General features: G+C 43.6%; 1 protein-coding gene across 1 annotated transcript in view; it reads left to right on the plus strand.

The window, feature by feature from the left end:
- LOC147685096 (uncharacterized) overlaps window positions 1-18,825 on the plus strand; it is a 1,199,247-nt gene that overhangs the window by 1,081,997 nt on the left and 98,425 nt on the right. Inside the window, exons 35-36 of the mRNA XM_086940986.1 lie at window positions 2,074-2,145; window positions 11,392-11,535. Of these exons, the coding sequence (XP_086797112.1) occupies window positions 2,074-2,145; window positions 11,392-11,535 (216 nt within the window). The remainder of the gene's footprint in view (window positions 1-2,073; window positions 2,146-11,391; window positions 11,536-18,825) is intronic.

Raw genomic sequence — 18,825 nt, forward strand, 5'->3', positions numbered from 1 at the left:
TATTGAATGTGGGATACTGGTTGTATGTTTAGTCCGCACCCAGTAGGTGCACTCCTTAATTTTAATAACACCTGCAGAGTGATAGGATTTAGGTCCTGGCGAATGCCACACATCTCTTCGTAGAGTTGTAATAGTTGGCAGAAACATGTTGACCCCAGTATCATGAACGTGTTGAAGTCACATTACATGTTTACATTTTAATATGTCTCTAGGGGACACCCAGTTCATTGATTCTGTCCACAGAGTGGCATTTTTAGCAGTTTAAATTTTCTTGATCTCACACTCTGCATTGAAACCCGCGGTAGCCATCTCACATTGGTGTTTACCGCTATAAATGCAAATATACAACCAAAAGTGCTCCTCTTCATTTTTGGTGAGTTGTAGTTCACACCACTTGGGGCGTGGTGTGAGGAGGAGCCCAATGATGAAGCATGCTACCTAAGGATTGGTGAGGGTTTTCGTCTTCACACCATTAGGTTTCCTCATTAAGAGACATGCACACTGTGAGCCCCTTTAATGGATGGGTTGCTTCCATTAGATCCCACACATGTATTCTGTGCTTATGGCATAGCTATAGTCCATATGGGAGGAGGTCTCTACAGAGCAGTGATATTCAAAATACTTCCACGGGGGCGCTTGCGGCTCTCCTGGCCTTTACTTGCGGCCCCCGGGGAACAGCAGCACTGGGCCGCTGCCTGCCTTACAGAGAATTAACATTCATAAAGATGTTAGATAAACAGCAATTATACAGGCCTGCTGAAGTAAAAAAAAAACAAGCATTTGCAATGCAATAGGTCTAGCATTGACACCAGTTTGAGCTATTGACATTGTAAATGACAATGCCTTTTATTTTGGTTTTCATTTTTTAAAACATAAATAAATGGCATGGTCATTCATAATGCCAATACCTTGAACTCTCGTAATGCCTTTTATTTTTGTTTTCATTTTTAAAACCTAAATAAATGGCATTGTCATGTATAATGCTAATAGCTTGTTTGTGGTAGCAATGGGATCGCAGTGGGAAATCTCAAGAAAAAGTAGCTATGGTTACAGAGCTCAATAAGACGATTATATATATATATATAATTTGTCTGTATAGTGTTAATTTGGCGTTTTACAATTGAAAAAAATCATGCTACTGACAGATGTAACAAAATGGACTAAATAAGCAATGCAAAAAAATTGTAATCCGTATGTTTATTTGCTGATAAGATACATAAAATATATCGTACAGGACAAACAATTATTACCGATTTCTAAAAATATGGTTTAAATTCAATGCAAAGAGATTCGCTGTGGTATGGTTACACTTAAACATAACAACCAGTGATGCCATGCCTCCATGAAACCTGAATAATACAAGGTGAAATATGTTTGCATGTCGGCGGCATCAACATTCATTTTTTAGGGCCTGGGACCTTTTTTTCCACTATCAAAATGACTCAGAGTACGAGGCACAGAAGGCAGACCGAAAGTAAACATACAACAAGCATTGGCAAAGCCAATAGGTCTCGCCTTTGGTACCTTATAAGTTTTGGGTTATGCCGCACAATATCCTTGGTGCAACAACATTAACTGTTGCATGGCTAAGCACTTATAAGGTCACAAATGCGAGACCTATTGGCTATGCCAATGCTTGTTACTCTTCCTCCTAGCACCTCATATGCAAACATTTTGGAATTATCTTTATCTTATACATGAATTTCGAGCCCTATTCGATGTGAAAATGTGTAGTCATTTTGAAGGCCTTCATATTGTTGTTCCCTGTCTTTTCAGAGAATTGCTTAACAGTATGATTTTGTGGTTTTAGCATCTGAAATGTTATATTTATATTTTTGATAAATACATGTTATCATAAACTGTTAACCCTCCTTTGGCAACTACTTCTGTTGATTTCTAAATGTTCCAAGATAGATTCCTGTTTTTAGTTAGAAAAAAATGATTTTTGCATATTGTTGGTTTTCAGTCTGCTGATCTCATTTCTACTCTTGGCACTTTTCATGAATGTCTAATACTAAATGGTGCCAATACTTTGTTTCTCATCCAGTTTCTGTTGCATTTATTCTTATCCAGAAATTCGTTTGGCAGCTGATTCAGCACGTAGGAATCTCAATCTGGACAGTCGGGAATTACAAAACCTTAGTGGTATGTCTTTGGTTTCAGAATAAACCATTGGAATTTTTACTTTGTCACAGTCCTCTACATACTGTCATTTAGCTTTGTAGTGATGATGATATATATGTGCTGCCTGTGATCAGGACTTTGCCTTAAAAGTATTAGGCAATTTTATCGGGGGGATAGTCCCAGGTGTTTATTTACTGTGGTAGAATCAGATGGCTCATCAACACCATGTCAACAACAAGTTTGTAGTGCACTCCCCTTGGATAATATTGGTATTGTTATTGTAAACCCGATTCTTACCATTTGGGTAAATTCATTAAGTTAGTTGTTTAATGTTGTGTTTTTCATGGTACTATTAGGTGGAAGGTTACATGAAGATCACCTGCTGAATTTTATTTTTTATAAAGGTTTCCACCATTTATGTCTTATTGAAATGCATGTGTGGTTTCGAGCATAGAGAATGGGTAATAAAAGAATGTAGTCATAAAAATACATTATTTATTGGTGGTGCCAAAGTAATTGTGGTCACTTGTAAGGTGATTTCATCCTCTGAGAACGCTGATCATCTGTAATGATTTAATGAGCCATCTTTGAGAGGGGAAATTGTTTTCTCATGTGTTTCATGAAAGGTATGTGTGGCGGGGCATCAGAGACAGAGTCAGAGAGGTTACCAGTTTGTTTGAGAGAAGGTTTTATTTTTGTAAACACTCTTCTTTGTCTGCTTGTGAGTCTCTCTTTTGCGAATGCGGCAGGATCCGTCTTGATCCAGAATGAATGGGTTGCTAGTATATTTTCTCAGATGACACGAGCGTCGAACCCAAAATATAAACAAAACAACAAAGGATTAGGATGGTTGTCCTCGTACAGTATCACAAGGACCGGGGGTGAGGAAACCAAGTGCTCTAAGAGGCCACACGGGATCGGCGAGGTGTTGTGCTCTGGTGCTCGTGATAAAGGGAGAGGGGATTTAAACTGTACAGGAACTATATAGAGGCGGTCAGGCAATACTCGGAGGGAACGGGTTTCAAACGGTAGGATGGCTTCGTCTCCCCACCCAACCCGCTACTTTGCCCCGTACCTGTTCCAGCCACGCTCCTCCCTTGGGAACGTGGCAGGGCGGCTCGTGATACCGTTGCCCTCCTGGCTTCTCTGCTATGCCGTCGGTACTCCGCCTCCAATCCTCCTCGTCTGCTTCTTCCTCTCTAGTCTGGTTTCTCGTCCTTGTTCTCCACTCCCGATCTCCTTCCTCGAGGGAAACGCTGTCCGTCCTCTTCCGGGGTTCTCCTTCCTTTTACGGCCCAGATGCGGTGACGTCACTCAGGGGAGGGGTTTCGTCTTGAAGGAAACCCCAGTTAAAGGAGCCCTGTCCTTGTTCTTCCTCGGGACTCAATAAAGGCTGTTTATGAGGGATCCATTCGTCATGCTGGAATGGGATATCGTCCTGCTGGAAGGGGATATAAGTCTGTGAGAGAGGCACCGCCGACCACCATTCGCGTTCAATCTCGGTTTCATGCAACACTAAGCCCTCTCTTTCCCACCGCTCTAAAGATCGCATCATGGCCAAAACACCTTCTACACTTACTGCCCATATGGAAAGAGGTTTCCTTATCAATGCTAGGTCATTGATCAAAAACAATATTGCGTTCCATGATTTTGTTACTGCCAGGAACCCCTCCTGGGTTTTTATTACTGAAACCTTGGCTTCTGAATCCTCTGGTCCGGATCTTTTGCACGCCATCTATGAGGGCTACGCGTTAAATAGATTGGATAGAGTAGGTCGCAGGGGAGGAGGGTTGGCGATTCTTTATAAAACCTCGGCTGTCTGTCGCACTACGACTCTCTCTTCTCCGGCAGATCTTTTTCAAGCCATTCATTTCTCGATTTCTTCTTCTCCCTCTGTATCTTTCTCCGACCTCCTTATCTATAGGCCCCCTGGACCAAGATCCAGTTTCACCCACAAACTCCTTAAAATCTTAGAACCCTATTTTGGTAAATCTCACCTTACGGTTATGGGGGATCTAAATTTTCATTTAGATGATTTTTGTTTGAAGGATACCCTCTCTTTAGTGGACCTTATGACCGCCTGCGGCCTTCTCCAGCAGGTAAACTGCTCCACCCATCTGGCCGGCCACATCTTAGATGGGGTGTTCTCCAAAGACCCCAGACCCTCTACGGGCCCTCCCATTCCCCTGGTATGGTCTGACCATCTGGCGGTGCCTCTTGTACTCAAATTCCCCCCCTCCTCTTCCTTGTGTCATGGGCTCACGAACAGGGAACTTAAAAGAAACTATAGGGGTATTACGAACAACTCTCTCACCTCCCTTGTAGCTCAGAACACCACTCTAGCTGTTAAGGATGCCAGCGATGCTGCGATGGAGCTAGCCAACTCTATCTCCCGAGCAGTAGATCTTCTGGCTCCTGCCTCCTATCGCTATTCAGCGAGGCGGAAACCATCAGCCCCCTGGTTTACTGAGCCTCTTAGGCTCTTAAGGCAGAGTTGTAGGAGGCAGGAGAGGTTATGGCGAACATCCTGGAATCCTAAGGATCGAGAAAGACATAAGTTGTTGCTGGTGGACTACAAGATAAGGGTCATCAAAGAAAAACAGGCTTACTTCTCTAAGCTTACTACGTCCCTTACTTCCTCGAGGGATCTATTTAAAATCGTTGACTCTCTATGTTCCTTACAAACCCCTGATCCCATCACAAGTTCCCAAGAGCTGTGCGACAGGATCGCGCAGTTCTTTCATACTAAAATTGCGGACATCTATCATACTCTGGAAACTCAGAGAGCCCAATTGAGTCCCCTTTCTCTCTCGACCCAACCCCCCTTAGATTGCTGGGGTAAAGTTCCCACGAACGTCTTGTCCGACTTCCCACCCCTTACACTGGAGCAGCTAGACTCTCTCCTAAATAGAACCAAGTCAGGCTCGCCTCTGGATCCCTGCCCTCTGAAGATCCTGAAAGAATGCAGGGAAACTCTGCTGCCCCCTCCGTTGGAGATAATGAACTGTGCCATGTCCCAGGGCTTCTTCCCTACTGTTTGGAAAAAGACCATAGTCAAGCCGCTGCTTAAAAATCCGACTTTGGACCCGGAAATCCTTAAAAATTTTCGACCTATATCGTTGCTGCCTGCCCCAGCTAAAATGCTTGAAAGCCATCTCAATCAGCATCGGACTTCTTTTCTGGAGGTCTCTGGGTTTCTGGACCAATCACAGCACGGCTTTAGAAAGTTCCATAGTACCGAGTCAGCTCTCACGGTGGTAGTCGACAATATTAGATCAAAGGTCGACCGAGGCCAGACCATTCTACTGGTCTTACTCGACCTGACTGCAGCTTTTGACACCCTATCTCCTTTGACTTTAACAGCTTGGTTAAAGGAGATAGGGGTGGAGGGCCCAGCACTGAGCATCCTGTCTTCTTTTCTCAGCCATAGAGAGCAGAGGGTCAAGCTTGGAGAGTTCCTCTCCCCTGCTAAACCTGTGCAATGTGGGGTCCCACAGGGGTCGGCCTTGAGTCTGACCCTTTTTAACATCTATGTGGCCCCACTTGCTAGGTTAGTAAGATCGCACAGGATGGAGGTGGTGTCATACGCCATTGACACGCAGATCATGGTGTCCCTCTCCCACTCTGTGAGTACCTCCGCGTTCAGCTTCAGGAACTGCATGCAGGCAGTTTCCGAATGGATGATTTTAAATTCATTGAAGCTGAACGGAGAGAAAACCGAGGTCTTGATCTTCGGCAAAGAACAAAACATATGGTCCAGTGATAGGTGGCCCCCCTTCCCTGGGAAAATGTCTATGCCTGTTAAATCAACCCGTAATCTGGGAGTGATTTTTGATACTTCACTGGCCATGACGCAGCAGGTTAACCGGACTGTGTCCACCTGTTGGGGAGTCATCAAGATTCTTAGAAAAATAGCCCATTATCTTTCCCCCCAAGCTCGTAAACAGAGCGTGGTGGCTCTTCTGGCATCACGGTTAGATTACTGTAATACACTGTACTCGGGAATCAATAAGAGCCTGATTCTACGCCTGCAGACCGTTCAGAATGCAGCTGCCAAATTTGTCCTGGGCGTCTCTAATACCTCCTCTGCTACTCTTGCTAGGAAGAGTTTGCACTGGCTCCCGATTCATCTTAGGATCACTGTCAAAATCGTATTCTTGGTCTTCAGTGCCCTAGCAGGTGTAGGTTCAGAAGCCATTGGCTCCCTCCTGGTCCCCTACATCCCTAGCAGAAGCCTCTGTTCTGCCTCTAAGAATCTCCTTGCCGTTCCCCGAACAAATAGAGTCAGATGGGGTGGAAGGGCCTTCTCCTCTATGGCCCCCAAACTGTGGAATGAATTCCCTTCCGAGTTAAAAGCACAACCTTCTCTGGCCCTCTTTAAGAAAGCATTAAAAACGCAGCTTTTCATTGAGGCCTATCAGTAGCATGTCTTTCTGATTCTCTTATTAGGTATAATGTTTGGTTAGGCGCCTTGACGCCCGTTGGGCAAAGTTGCGCGTTATAAATTGCTTTTCATTTCATTTCATTTTCATCAGGACATCGACCCTCCCCGTCACAGTATGATTAGTGGTCTAAAGCTTAAAGGAAGACACTTTTTAAGTTAACAAATATAATCCTGATGAGAATAATGTCTGCCACACTTAGCATAACATGTACTGCCAAAAGAAGTAGTAGTCCATCTATTGATTTCTCAATATCCTTCTCCAATTTACCACTGAGTTCTATTGAACAGCTAATGTGCTAACATTCCTTCTTAATTTTCTATGAATTCTCACATACCTTCCTCATCCAGTTGAGATAAAAAGGTATGGCATGCTGAGTGAAACATGAACTTCCACCAGCTGCAGTCTGTGAAGTTGATTCCCTTGTGTTCTACTCTAGCTTCACCAATTAGTTGTAATGATCAACTTGCATGCTATCATTCTGTAGCTATGACAAAACTGAGACACCCTTGTATGCCATGTTGCTGAAATAGGAATTGTTAAATGTAAAAACTTTCGTATGGAGCAGGCAAACTTGAATGAGCATTTAGGAGTTTTTGCAGATATGAGCTCAGTGGGTTCAAAACATGTAATGTGATGGAAAGGATATGTTTTTAGTAATTTATGGCACAATATATTTTGAAGGGCTAAAAAAAGTTAATGTGTGAGACTCTACATCTGTTTCCCCATACAGCCATCACTCTTTGTTGATTAATTCCTCCTTAATTTTAAAATAGCAACATATTTCAGAAATACATTTTTTTAAACTTCTATTTTAATTTGAGTACAGAAAGTTTTAGAAGTCGCAGTTAGCTATTTGCACCCAGATCTCCTATTTACAATGGACAGACTGATATTCCTATATAATAAAGAATGTGAGGCCTTCAAAATGAGTTGTTGTTTGGATACTTATTTGTCATATAGGTTCGGATTTGATTTCCAGGTGTTAAAAAGCAATTTTATATCTTAAGACTTCCTGGCCCTGAAGGAACAATTATGTTTACTTCTCCCACTACCTTTAGCCAGAAGTTGCCTCTCCCTTCATAAATGTCACCAGGAATGAGAGGGATAAACTACAGAGTTTTGACTGCAAATCCCACAATTCAACACGTTAAATGGAAGCAATCATGGGCAGGGAAACCCACAAGTTTAAAACACAAAACAGGTGATAAAATGGTACTACAGATAATCAGGCAAGGATATTGCCTAGAAATAACTCGGCAGTCACCAAATATCTTACCAAAAAGACACATACTAAATCACAGCATCTACATCTGATTAAAGAAGTAAGGGCATTATTAGTAAAAAAAAAAGGGCCATAGAGCTTGCCCCAAGGACACATTTCAACAAGGGAGTCTACGCCCTTTACTCCCCAAACCAAAAATGGATGTCTCACTATGATCAATCCTAGACCTACGCCCCCCTCAATCAATACTAACTGTCGGAACACCTCCATAGAGTGACACTACAAGACTTAATACCACTACTACAGGATGGCAATTTAATTACTGCGTTTGATCTGAAAGATGCATACTTCCACATCCCACTCCACCTAGCACATCCCAAGAATCTACAGTTTTTGGTAAGTGCACGCCACTATCAATTCAAGGACCCAATCCGGAAAATGACAATCACAACCAAGGCATCACTCATGGGTTGGGGTGCTCATATGAAGGGCAGTGTGGTTTAGGGACACTGGACCACAGAACAACATTCTGGAACTGTTAGCCATTTACATGGCTCTTAAGGCGTTCCTACCAAACATACCGGGAGAAATATCCTTCTATGAACAGACAATATGACAGGAATGTATTACATTCAGAAACAAGGAGGGACCCATTCATTCAACTGTCACACCTAGCACAAACAATATGGAAATGGGCATAGTCACAAAGTCCACCTCCTAGCGCAACACATACCAATACAGGACAACTCCATTGCGGACCTGCTAAGCAGGACACAGCAACAAGTCAGTGAGTGGGAAATACATGCTCAGTTACTGCAACAGTACTTCTAACCGTGGGGTACCCCAACAATGGATCTCTTCCCCCCGTTGAAAACTCAAAATTCCAACGCTTCACATCCAAGCACCCCCACCCTCAATCCAAGGGGAATGCACTATGGATGAACAGTTCAGGGACATTTGCTTATGCTTTTCTGCCTCACCCACTCATTTCGTATATATTCAGGAAACTCAGACAGACTTCATTAACCTTATAACTCATAGCACCCACATGGACTCGACAACCATGGTACACAACGCTACTAGACATATCTCTAGTACCTCATGAGAAGCTACCCCATTATCCAAACTTCCCCACTCATAGGGGGGGGAACGGTGAAACATGCAAACACTTAACAGCTCAATCTGGCATCTGGATTTAGAGTTTGGTTACTTATATCTAACGCAAGATGCAGGTCGATTTTAAAAGAGGCCATAAGACAAACCACAAGAGCATGCCAAACTGCTAAATGGAAACATTTGGTTCACTATTGTGCATCACAAAACAATAATCCATCCTCTTCAACAGAACAACTAGTTTATCATATTTGCAAACAGAGAAGTTAGCATACACCTCCATATGGCTACATTTAGCAGCCACTGAAGCGCATCTACAAAACAGGAAACATCTATCCCTTTTTCCCATTCCTGTCATCAAAACCTGCATGTAAGGATTAAAAATAATCATTTCACCTCGTACACCACCTGTGCCAACATCAAAATTAAACACTGTATTAACATGACTCATGGGACTACCAGGAAACACGATTAGCATTATTGGCTTTGCACGGACCTACTCTACATGGTTCAGTATGTCGCCCTGCGGAAGTCGATAAGCATATTCGCCATACGGTGAAACACGTGTTGGCTGCTTGTTTTTGTATCATCGCTACATTAACTACAAGATGAATATGGAATAAAAAATACCTGAGAATAAAGAATACCTGAACCTTTGATCCTTTGGAAATTTGATGATGGACTTTTTGAGTGCTCAGGACTCTCTTTGTTTTTGATTACGTTTACCACTATGCAGGGGTTCATGTGTTGAGATTGTTTAGTAGCCAGCCTTTGTCTTATGTATTGTAAATGTATTGGCATTTATATAGCGCACTACTTACCCGTAGGGTCCCATGGCGCTTCGACCGCTGCGAAACCCTTCCTGGCTTCCCTGAGAGATGGTCCCTTAATGGGTATCTCCAGGGTGAGACCAGGCATCCCCGGCGGTCTGGTGGGGCCGTTAGTGAAGATGAGGCAAGCTGATGCCCAGAGTTGCCGAGTGTGATCGCTGATCAGAGTGGGCACCGAGGCGAGAGAATTATCGAGTCCGCTGACCCTGGTCCAGAAACCTGCCGCGCCGGGAATGGAACCCTGGTCCCGGGCCGTCCTCTGCTCTCGGGTCTGCCGCCTCTAACCAGTGAGCCACACTACTTCACCAGCCTTTGTCTTAGAGCACATCTTTACTATGTTACTAGGGTATTACCGGGTCCTGAACATTCGGTGAGCGCCCTCCGTAAGCCTGGCTACCCCTATCTTTTGAGCATCAGTGGAAAAGAGATCCATTTTCATTTACACATTCGGCTTTCTACACAGGAAAGTGAATGACTCTTAAACTGTTTTCCACTGCAGCATGTCTCTTACTGCAGACATATTCTGTGAGACTCGTGAACCTTTCTACTTATCTATTAGACCTTCGTGATCTTCACACGTAGCTGTTACGGGAAGAAGGAATACTGAGATGTGGGTTGTCCTTGTAATGAGGCTTGTCTCAGGTACTAGATATGAATCTCCTGTTTGTATCTCAACCGGCCAATCAAAATGCAGTTTTTACCTTGACCATATTGATAATACACCAAATACTGAAGCAAAATTATTGCTAGCCACATAAATGTTTATATTTATTTAATTGTTTAATTGAATATAATACCCATATGTTTCTTATGATTATTTGCTGTTAGTTATCGACTTACTCCTTAAGAGGTTACATTTGGAATATTACCTTTTTCCTAAGCTGGTCTTGTCACTAGTCTTCTGAAACTATCTATCAGAACAAGTTAATTTTCAGTAGTTAACTGGCGGAGAACGTCTCACTGTGGAGAGAATTATGCAGAAAATGACCTAATATAACAGGAAATGGTAGTGAGCAGGCAGACACGTCAGATAATGATAGTGATTCATGATGTAAAATCTTTATTATTATGTTTACACATGGTATGCTGGTGGAGGTATCTGCCTTCGCTATCATGATTTGTATTTCATTGTATTTCCTCTCATCATTATTAATGTGCTTGATTGATGTATCGCTGGAGATCTCCACCTTTCGAGAAAAGGCTTACTGGTGATTGTTTTGTAAACTTGTGTACAACTGACCTGTTGGAGATTAAAACGTAATAAATAAAGTTGTTAAAAACAACACCAATTTCAGTAGTTTGTTAGGAGTCAGAACAAAAGAGCATCATATAGTTAATGTCCCACAAACGCTTGTGAGACATAGTTCTTTTGCTCAAACCTTCTGTTGTGTGTGATTCATGTTTCATGATGTTTTTGTCTTATAACACATATTGGAAGCCATAATGGCCTTAGTGGTCTTGGCTGATATCTCCAACTAACTTTGTCACAGGTTTTTTTTTTAGAAAATGTACAAGTTATATAAAAGCATGGGAATGATATATCTGTAAAACACATCGTTGTTCCAAATATTATATTATGCTTTCTATATATACTGCTTCCTTTGAAAATAGAATCTGTTGTACATTACAACTTTATTTGCTTTTTGTTCTGTTCCAGTCAGGAACCAAGATCCTTCCTCCACCCACATGCCCAACAGCCACTGCATTGACCTGACGGAGGAGGAGGAGCTGGCCCGTATGCCGGAAAAACCTGTGCATCTGTCCCAGGCAGCTGAGTCCGAAAGCAGACCTGCCGAATACAGTGAGTGCTATTTCAAATTATGACTTATTTAAATTAAGTTAATTTACCACTCACACACAGCCAGGAACTTTATTTTCTTTAGGGGTTTCACGAAATGTTAGTCCCATCATCTCACTATGTTGCCATAACTGGTTGTGTTAGACCTGCCACCTTTGGCGTGGGTCTCCCATTTTTTGATTTTGTCTCCTCTGTGTTTGCTAGTGTTGGATTCTCTGGGAGCTGTGCCACTGCCATTCAGTGCCACAGCGCGAATGCTCCCTATTGTAAATTAACTGTATGAAGTGGTATAATCCTGATTGACCCAAGGAGCATGATAGGAAAGTCGAATTTAGTATGCTTCAGCTCCGAATATTAAAGTGCATCTTTTAGTGACGAATATTTTTATATTCTGTGATTGAAAATACCACTTTTAGGAAGTAGGTATGTTCTTGCCTAAACCTTCCGGTGTTCTCTGCTGTTATGTGTATTGGCAGTCTGGTTTTGGAGGGTCCAGACAGGCTGAGCCTGACCTGGATTGAATAGAGAGATCTGCAATTGGAATATGGGGAGGGGTGACCCTTTGATCTGAGCCGGGCTGTGCCTGGCAAGGTGAATGATGGCTCCACCTCCCACTGTGCGTCTGATGGCAGACCCCTTCTTCCTGAAAGGCAGGACACAGCCTTGTAAACAAAGTGCTCCAGGACGATGCCAAACTGGTTCTGGCTGGGTTCAGTGATTTGTGACTTTTTGAGAACAAAGTCTTTTGGGGTATAAAGATCTGTGCAAAACTCCCTACACAGGGTGTTACTTCTGGATGTCAAGACGAACCTCTGTCCGTGTAACTAGAGGGAAAGGAGTCTGAAACTTTCATCTTTCTTGCTGAAGCAACTACCCAAGGGCCTGATTTGAGTTTCCTTCTTGCCTAAGTCTCAGGAACATAAGACTTCACCCATCAGCTGTCCGGATTCCTATTTGAGGTGAACTCTACCCGCAGGTGAGGCCTCTGTTGAGAATTCCTGAGCCTCTGGTTCTAGTGCGGGGAACGCAGGCTGAAAGTCATCACATCACTATCGTGGGCCGCCGCAGCTGAGGAAATGTTGCCGCTGAGAGCCCGCTCGTGCCTGTGTTACCAAAATCATCACTATCGCTATTGTGGGCCGCTGCAACTGTGGAGCTGTGCCGCTGAGGGCCCGCAGTTGCCGTCCTACGAGAATCATCGCCATCGCTATTGTGGGCTGCTGCAGTTGAGGACCTGTGCCGCTGAGTGCCCGCATTTGCCGTCCTACGATAATCATGGCAATCACTATTGTGGGCCGCTGCAACTGAGGAGCTGTGCCGCTGAGTGCCCGCATTTGCCGTCCTACGAGAATCATCGCAATCGTTATTGTGGTCTGAGGAGCTGTGCAGCTGAGTGCCCGCACTAGTCCATACTTCGAGGATCTTGTTACCACCTGCGTGTGCCGCTGGGTGCCCACCTTTAAGCCCCGTCCCAGGATTATTGGGAGTGCAGGCTGCAGACCGCTACAGCGGGGAGCTGTGGCTGCTGCGCGTCCCCCCGTCATCATCATGGCTTCCTTGTGTGGCTGCGTGCCATGCCCCTTTAAATCTCAGGTACATTGTGCACCACCGGGTTGCGTGGACCCCGGTCTCAAACTAAGTTTGTTCCACGCGCTTTTTGAGTGCCTTAATTGCTTTTGTAGTGAATCTGTAATTATGTGCATTGTGGCTCCTTGAGCACTTTTAAGCCTCGTGTTCAGTCTATATAAAGATTACTATTTTTCTATAACTGCTTGTGGTGTCCGTTTGTAGCGTCTTCCCTGCGTTATTGTGTATGGTCATAAATGCTTCACACACTGCCTCTGTGATAGGCCTGTCTGCTCGTGCTACGTTACCACAGGGTTGAGCAGGGGTTATTAAAGCATGTAGCCCCCAAACTCTGATTTAGGAAGAAGGATGCCTAGTCGGACCTCGGCACCAGCCGCTGCCAACTAGAGATCCCCATTTCTAACAGGTTGGATGTAACTCAACAATTTCCAACCAAATACTGTGCAGGGTCTCCAACAAGAAGGATTGAACAAGTAATGCGAAAGCAGCAACATATAATGCCTGTACCTTCTTGTTGTTCCTTTGAGATCTCTCCTTCACTAATGAGGGTTGAAGCTGTCACCTTAAAAGAATTAGTACAGAATTACCAGACGTACACAGTTACTTACACTGAGTTCAGAGTGAGCTAGTGACTTTCAGGTCCTCTAGTAAGCTAGTTCAAGTAACTTCACTTCACTAACATCACTCCTAGAGAACAACAAAAGCAACAAATACCAGTCTCTAGAGCAATATATCAGTTTGCAATAAAACATATTTCCATTCCTTGATCATGTCTTTGGAATTTTTGGATATTCATTCTGAAATGCCAGTTTACACACATTCCATTAAATGCCTTACTCTATGTATGTATGTATATGGTATTTCTATGTTGAAAACCTAGTCAAAAGGCAGTGTAGTGCTTTTACATGGTCAAAGTTAACCTTAAAGTTGTGTTTAATAGAAGAGGAAGCTGAGTTGTGAATGGTTAATCCATTCAGATATAATGTTCTTTAAAGTTGTGAGCCTTCAACTTTTTTCGAAATCGGAGCAGCATTGAGGCAGTCTTGATGAGTACTCTAGGATGTTGTTCCAGAGCTATGGTGCATAGATGGAAAGGGCCTGTTGCTTGTTTTTATCTTTTTGCGCTTCTTAGTCTGCAGTCTGATTGTGTCCCGGCTGCAGGTATGCCAAGAACCACCAGAATGAGTGAGCTTGTCTGCAGGAGAGCAAGATATGAAGCTCTGTGTTGCAAGACACCCAAATAAAAGCGGGAAAGCTTTGCATCTATCCCACTCCAGGTTGAAGGTGAGGACACACAGCTGCTCTCTCTCCTAAAGTCATTCCCATTGCAGATCCTCCTCGCTGTCTTCTGCGACTTACTCCTCCAGGTACGTCGAAGAAGTTACAGAAGAAGTCGAAGTGGGCCCTGCCCCTCCCCTCTTTCTCCAAAGAAGGTACAAAGGCGTCACTTGCCTCAAGGTCTCACTCCTTTTCCACGAGAAGCTGATTTCATTCCTGATCCCGATGCACCCCAAGTTTCTGTGTCCATCGGCGATGTTGCAGCAGATTTAGAAATTTGAAGAGGCCAGGCTGCGTTTCATTGGCATGCTTCCAGCGCCTTTGAGCCAAATGGATCTGCAAGGAATTCCAATCAGGCTACTGCTGGTGGGTTCACCCTCTGCGCTGTCTTTGCATAGGAATCTGCACCTGTTTCTCAGTTGTCAACACTACCACCTCCAACATTGCCTGAGGCGATCGCGCAACTCATCATTGTGCCTCACCCAGAGCCGACATCATCTCAACGGACACCATGTCCAGATCTTGTTGTCCCACAGCCTCTACTGTCACGATTACCCTGTTTCATACAGACATCACACCAACTTAGTGGCTCAGACTCTGACTAGGAAGCCTTATGGAGACGACATTGGTCGTGGTGGATGGGGAAAATTTTGCCCCACCCTATGATGATAACTAGAACATGGATCCACAAGATGCCAGTGGACCTGATCACCTTAACCCTGTACTCATTTGGTTTCCTCCCAAGGCTAACATCAGAGGAAAGCACTTTATTTGCTACAGCGACCATGGGGGCTGCTGAGGTCCTTGACCTTCACCTCCCAACTGTGAAGGTAAAAAAAAAACCTTCTGACAGAGGTCCTGCAGGTTGGCCAGGTATCAACCGAGCCTGTGTTGCTTTTCAATGTTACCCTCATTGCACACTCATGGGCACTTGGGCTACCCTATGTTCTGGTCCCAGAGTCAACCGACAGGTCACCTGCTGCCATAGACCTGTTACCATGGAGCTGGACGTGCTAACACAGCATCCACCGCCTCAAAGTGTGGTGATACAGGCATCCACCAGTAGAGTCAGCCCTAAAGCCTTTACAACCACGCCCCCTAACAGGGCGTCATAACGAATAAAAACATTCAAAAAGTCTTTATTACCTTCAGCCAGCCTCGCCTTGAGGTCAGTCAACGCAAACTGTTTGCTATGTTGCTACACCCACGTACTATGGGACATAGTGAGTGAAATTTGTACCTGCAGTCCCTGAAGACAAACACGCTTCGTTAGCCCACACCATTCAAGAAAGCCCGAATGTAGCCAAATATATAATTTACTCGTGCCTGGACACCACAGATTGTAAAGGTAGGGCTACGGGAGCCAGCGTTGTACTTAGACACAATGCCTGGATGAGGTCCAGTGGCTTCTCTGCAGTTGTCCAGATGTCTTTGATGGACATGCCTTTCAGCTACTACCACCTGTTTGGCCAAAAGGCAGATTTGGCCCTAGACCATTAGGGCTGGGTCATAGCATGCTCCTTGGGTGTTTCAACTTCTGTCAGGCAATCCCCCCAACTCTTTTGTCCTTTTTGTGCCATGGGCTTCACAAATCAGCTAAGTCAGACTCTGCTCCGCTGCCTACACAATAGGCCTCCCTGTCCCTTGAGGTCTGGCAATGTGCCCAAAAGAGAACGACCTGGCCAATGGGAGTAGTGCTCTCCTCAGTCGTCTGACCACAACTTTCAAGCCCCTTTAGTGTGCCATTAGCAGGGCACAGTCATCTGGTTGGCGGCTACGTCAGTCACTTCCTGCAGGGGTGGTAGCAAATTCTATCTGACAAATTAAAAAAGAGGCATCCAGCCTACAGTGCATCAATAAAAATAGGAACAAAAGGAGGGCTAAATTTTACATTTTAATTATTACAATGCAATCTATAATTGACACGGGTAAACCATTCTATAATTCTAGTATATTCGTCGCCTTACTCATCATTAACTTAAAATAGTTTTAAAACACTTTTGTTGGTTCCTCTGAATAAAAACACCCTAAATACCTTTTCAGGGCTGCTCTTTTATTTTCCCTCAAGGCTGGGTGGAGGACTTCAGCAGTAGTGTTGAACTAAAGACATACTTTTCTCCTCAGTAATTTTGTAGCCCCCACGATTTTATAGATTTTAAAGCAATATTAACATTGCAAGGGGTTGGTTTTATTGTCCTGGGGGTTTGATGAAGAGGGCAAATAAAGGAGAGAGAGGACAACCTTGATGAGTGCCACAATTCAAGCAAATATGGCCTGCCGGAGAGTTATTATTTACCAGCTGTGCCGAAGCTCCATGGTATAATAGTTTAATGGATCTCGCAAACTGGGATAGAAACTGAAATTTGCCCAAAATGTAGTCTAAACTCCTCGATTTACTAGATGAAAGGCCTTCTTAGCATCTTATCAGCAGAAGTACTATCAGAATAGTGTTCGCTGTTACCACATCAATTAATTCATTCATAAAATACATGTTTGAGTATAGGTTCCGGCCATAAGCATTTTTAATAAGCCTTATAATCAGATTTCAACAAGTTAGTCCATAGGACCTCAAATACATTGGCAGTTTTTCCTGGCTTTAAAAGACTAACCAGAACCTTTTTCTGGAAATAATCCAGGACCTGCCCGCTACGAGCAGATGATAAAACATGAGTGGCCATAAGAGCACTGAGAGTGGAGGCAAAGGTCTTATAAAATTCTGAATCCAATTAATCTTCTACTGGGGATTTACTATTGGGAAGCTGTCTTACAGTGTCTTAAACCTCCTACTCTGATATAGGCTTGAGTAAGAAAGAGGCTGCTTCCACCGTCAGGGCAGGCAATGGTAAATCCTTAAGAAAATCCACAATTTACTGCTTTAAAGCTAGTTTCCCAGCTTGATCATCGCTATGCAAATTCAGATAATCATGCAAGACTTTTTAATTTCTTCTAGCTATTCTGTGTATTGCCTAGTTTGGTGTTCCAGATTTTGGCAATCACATTTTGATTAGCCCTCCAAGCTAAAAGCTGGCGTATAAATTCCACTTCCTCACAACCTGTTGTTGAAAGGTCCTATTACTAATTATTTCCTTTCAAGATAAACATTTCTTATATCCTCCTTAGCGCTGCACCACCTCTCTACTAAGATGTCCATGTTATTCATACCTAATGCTTGATGGGCCCTATCTGCTTCCTCCTGTACATTTAAATTCCTCCCTCGTACTAGAAATGTTTTCTGAGAGTTGTTAAAACTAAATAAAAAAAACCTCACTATTTCCAAAGTGATCAATTCAGTTATATCCTTTTCCAGTATAATTGTTCGAGCCATCACACATCTTTGTTTGTTGGTTGGTAAGGGAACATCCACTAGCAAATTTCATAAATGGAAAGGAATGGGGAATACTAAAAACAAATCAATCCTAGAAGCAGAGTTATACCATTTTGAAACATAAGTGTAAGTTCTCCCTCTTTCGTTTTTCTTCCTCTTGATATCTCTCACTCCTAAACAAAGGCAAATATACTCAAAAATGTTCTACTTTTTTCTCTACCCGTACAGCCTTTGACTGTTACGGGAATCTAAATCGATATCCAGGACAAAATTAAAATCCCCCTCCATTAAAAGCGCCCTCTTTAGATTACTTAGTTGCCATCTGAACATTCGTGAATGGCTCGGATCGCCACTCACCGGGTCCTAGTACCAAGCAATATTAATTTTTCGATTGTTTATTACTGTATGGAACATTGCCCAATATCCTTCACCATCTTAAATCAGTGGGGAATATTAACATCCCCTTTTTATCAAGATTGCACCCCCTTTCTATGGAATTGGCCAAGGAACAAAAAAGAATCCCATTGTCATAAAGAGTGTACCGTATTAGCCTCTTTCCCCTTTATCTAGTGAGTTTCCTGTAACAGAATTATACTTGGGCTAAATTTCCTACATCAGGCAAATATAGCCTCCCTTTATATTTTGCTGTGTAGCCCAGTTCCACTAAGACTGATCACCGACAACCCTCCACCAATAACTGAATATGCAAATTATACAACAATGACCAACCTGCTGCGTCTCCTTTGGGCATTCCCCATCTCCTCAAATTGCCTTGTCAGACTTTTTTTCCATCTCAAACAACACAAACCTAGTTCTGCCTATTCCTCCCTTCCCCAGTCCCTGCCACCTTCCACCTTAGTGTCCCTCATCCCCCTCCACCGTCCCCCATCAGGTCCACTCCAATCACCCCACTAACCCTCACACCCCTTGAGAAGCGTGAAGCCACTGATGTCCTGGGCCCTCCCCACATGTTTTATGTGCATTGGTTTGACACCTCTGGTGGCTTTGTCCACCTGTCCCCTTGCCAGTAGTCCATTCCCAATTCCTGACACCAACCATCCTCAAGCACTACCTAAATCAGATAGAAATTCCCTAGCTTTGCA

The sequence above is a fragment of the Lissotriton vulgaris genome, chromosome 10, assembly GCF_964263255.1.
Source record: "Lissotriton vulgaris chromosome 10, aLisVul1.2, whole genome shotgun sequence".
Taxonomy (NCBI): domain Eukaryota; kingdom Metazoa; phylum Chordata; class Amphibia; order Caudata; family Salamandridae; genus Lissotriton; species Lissotriton vulgaris.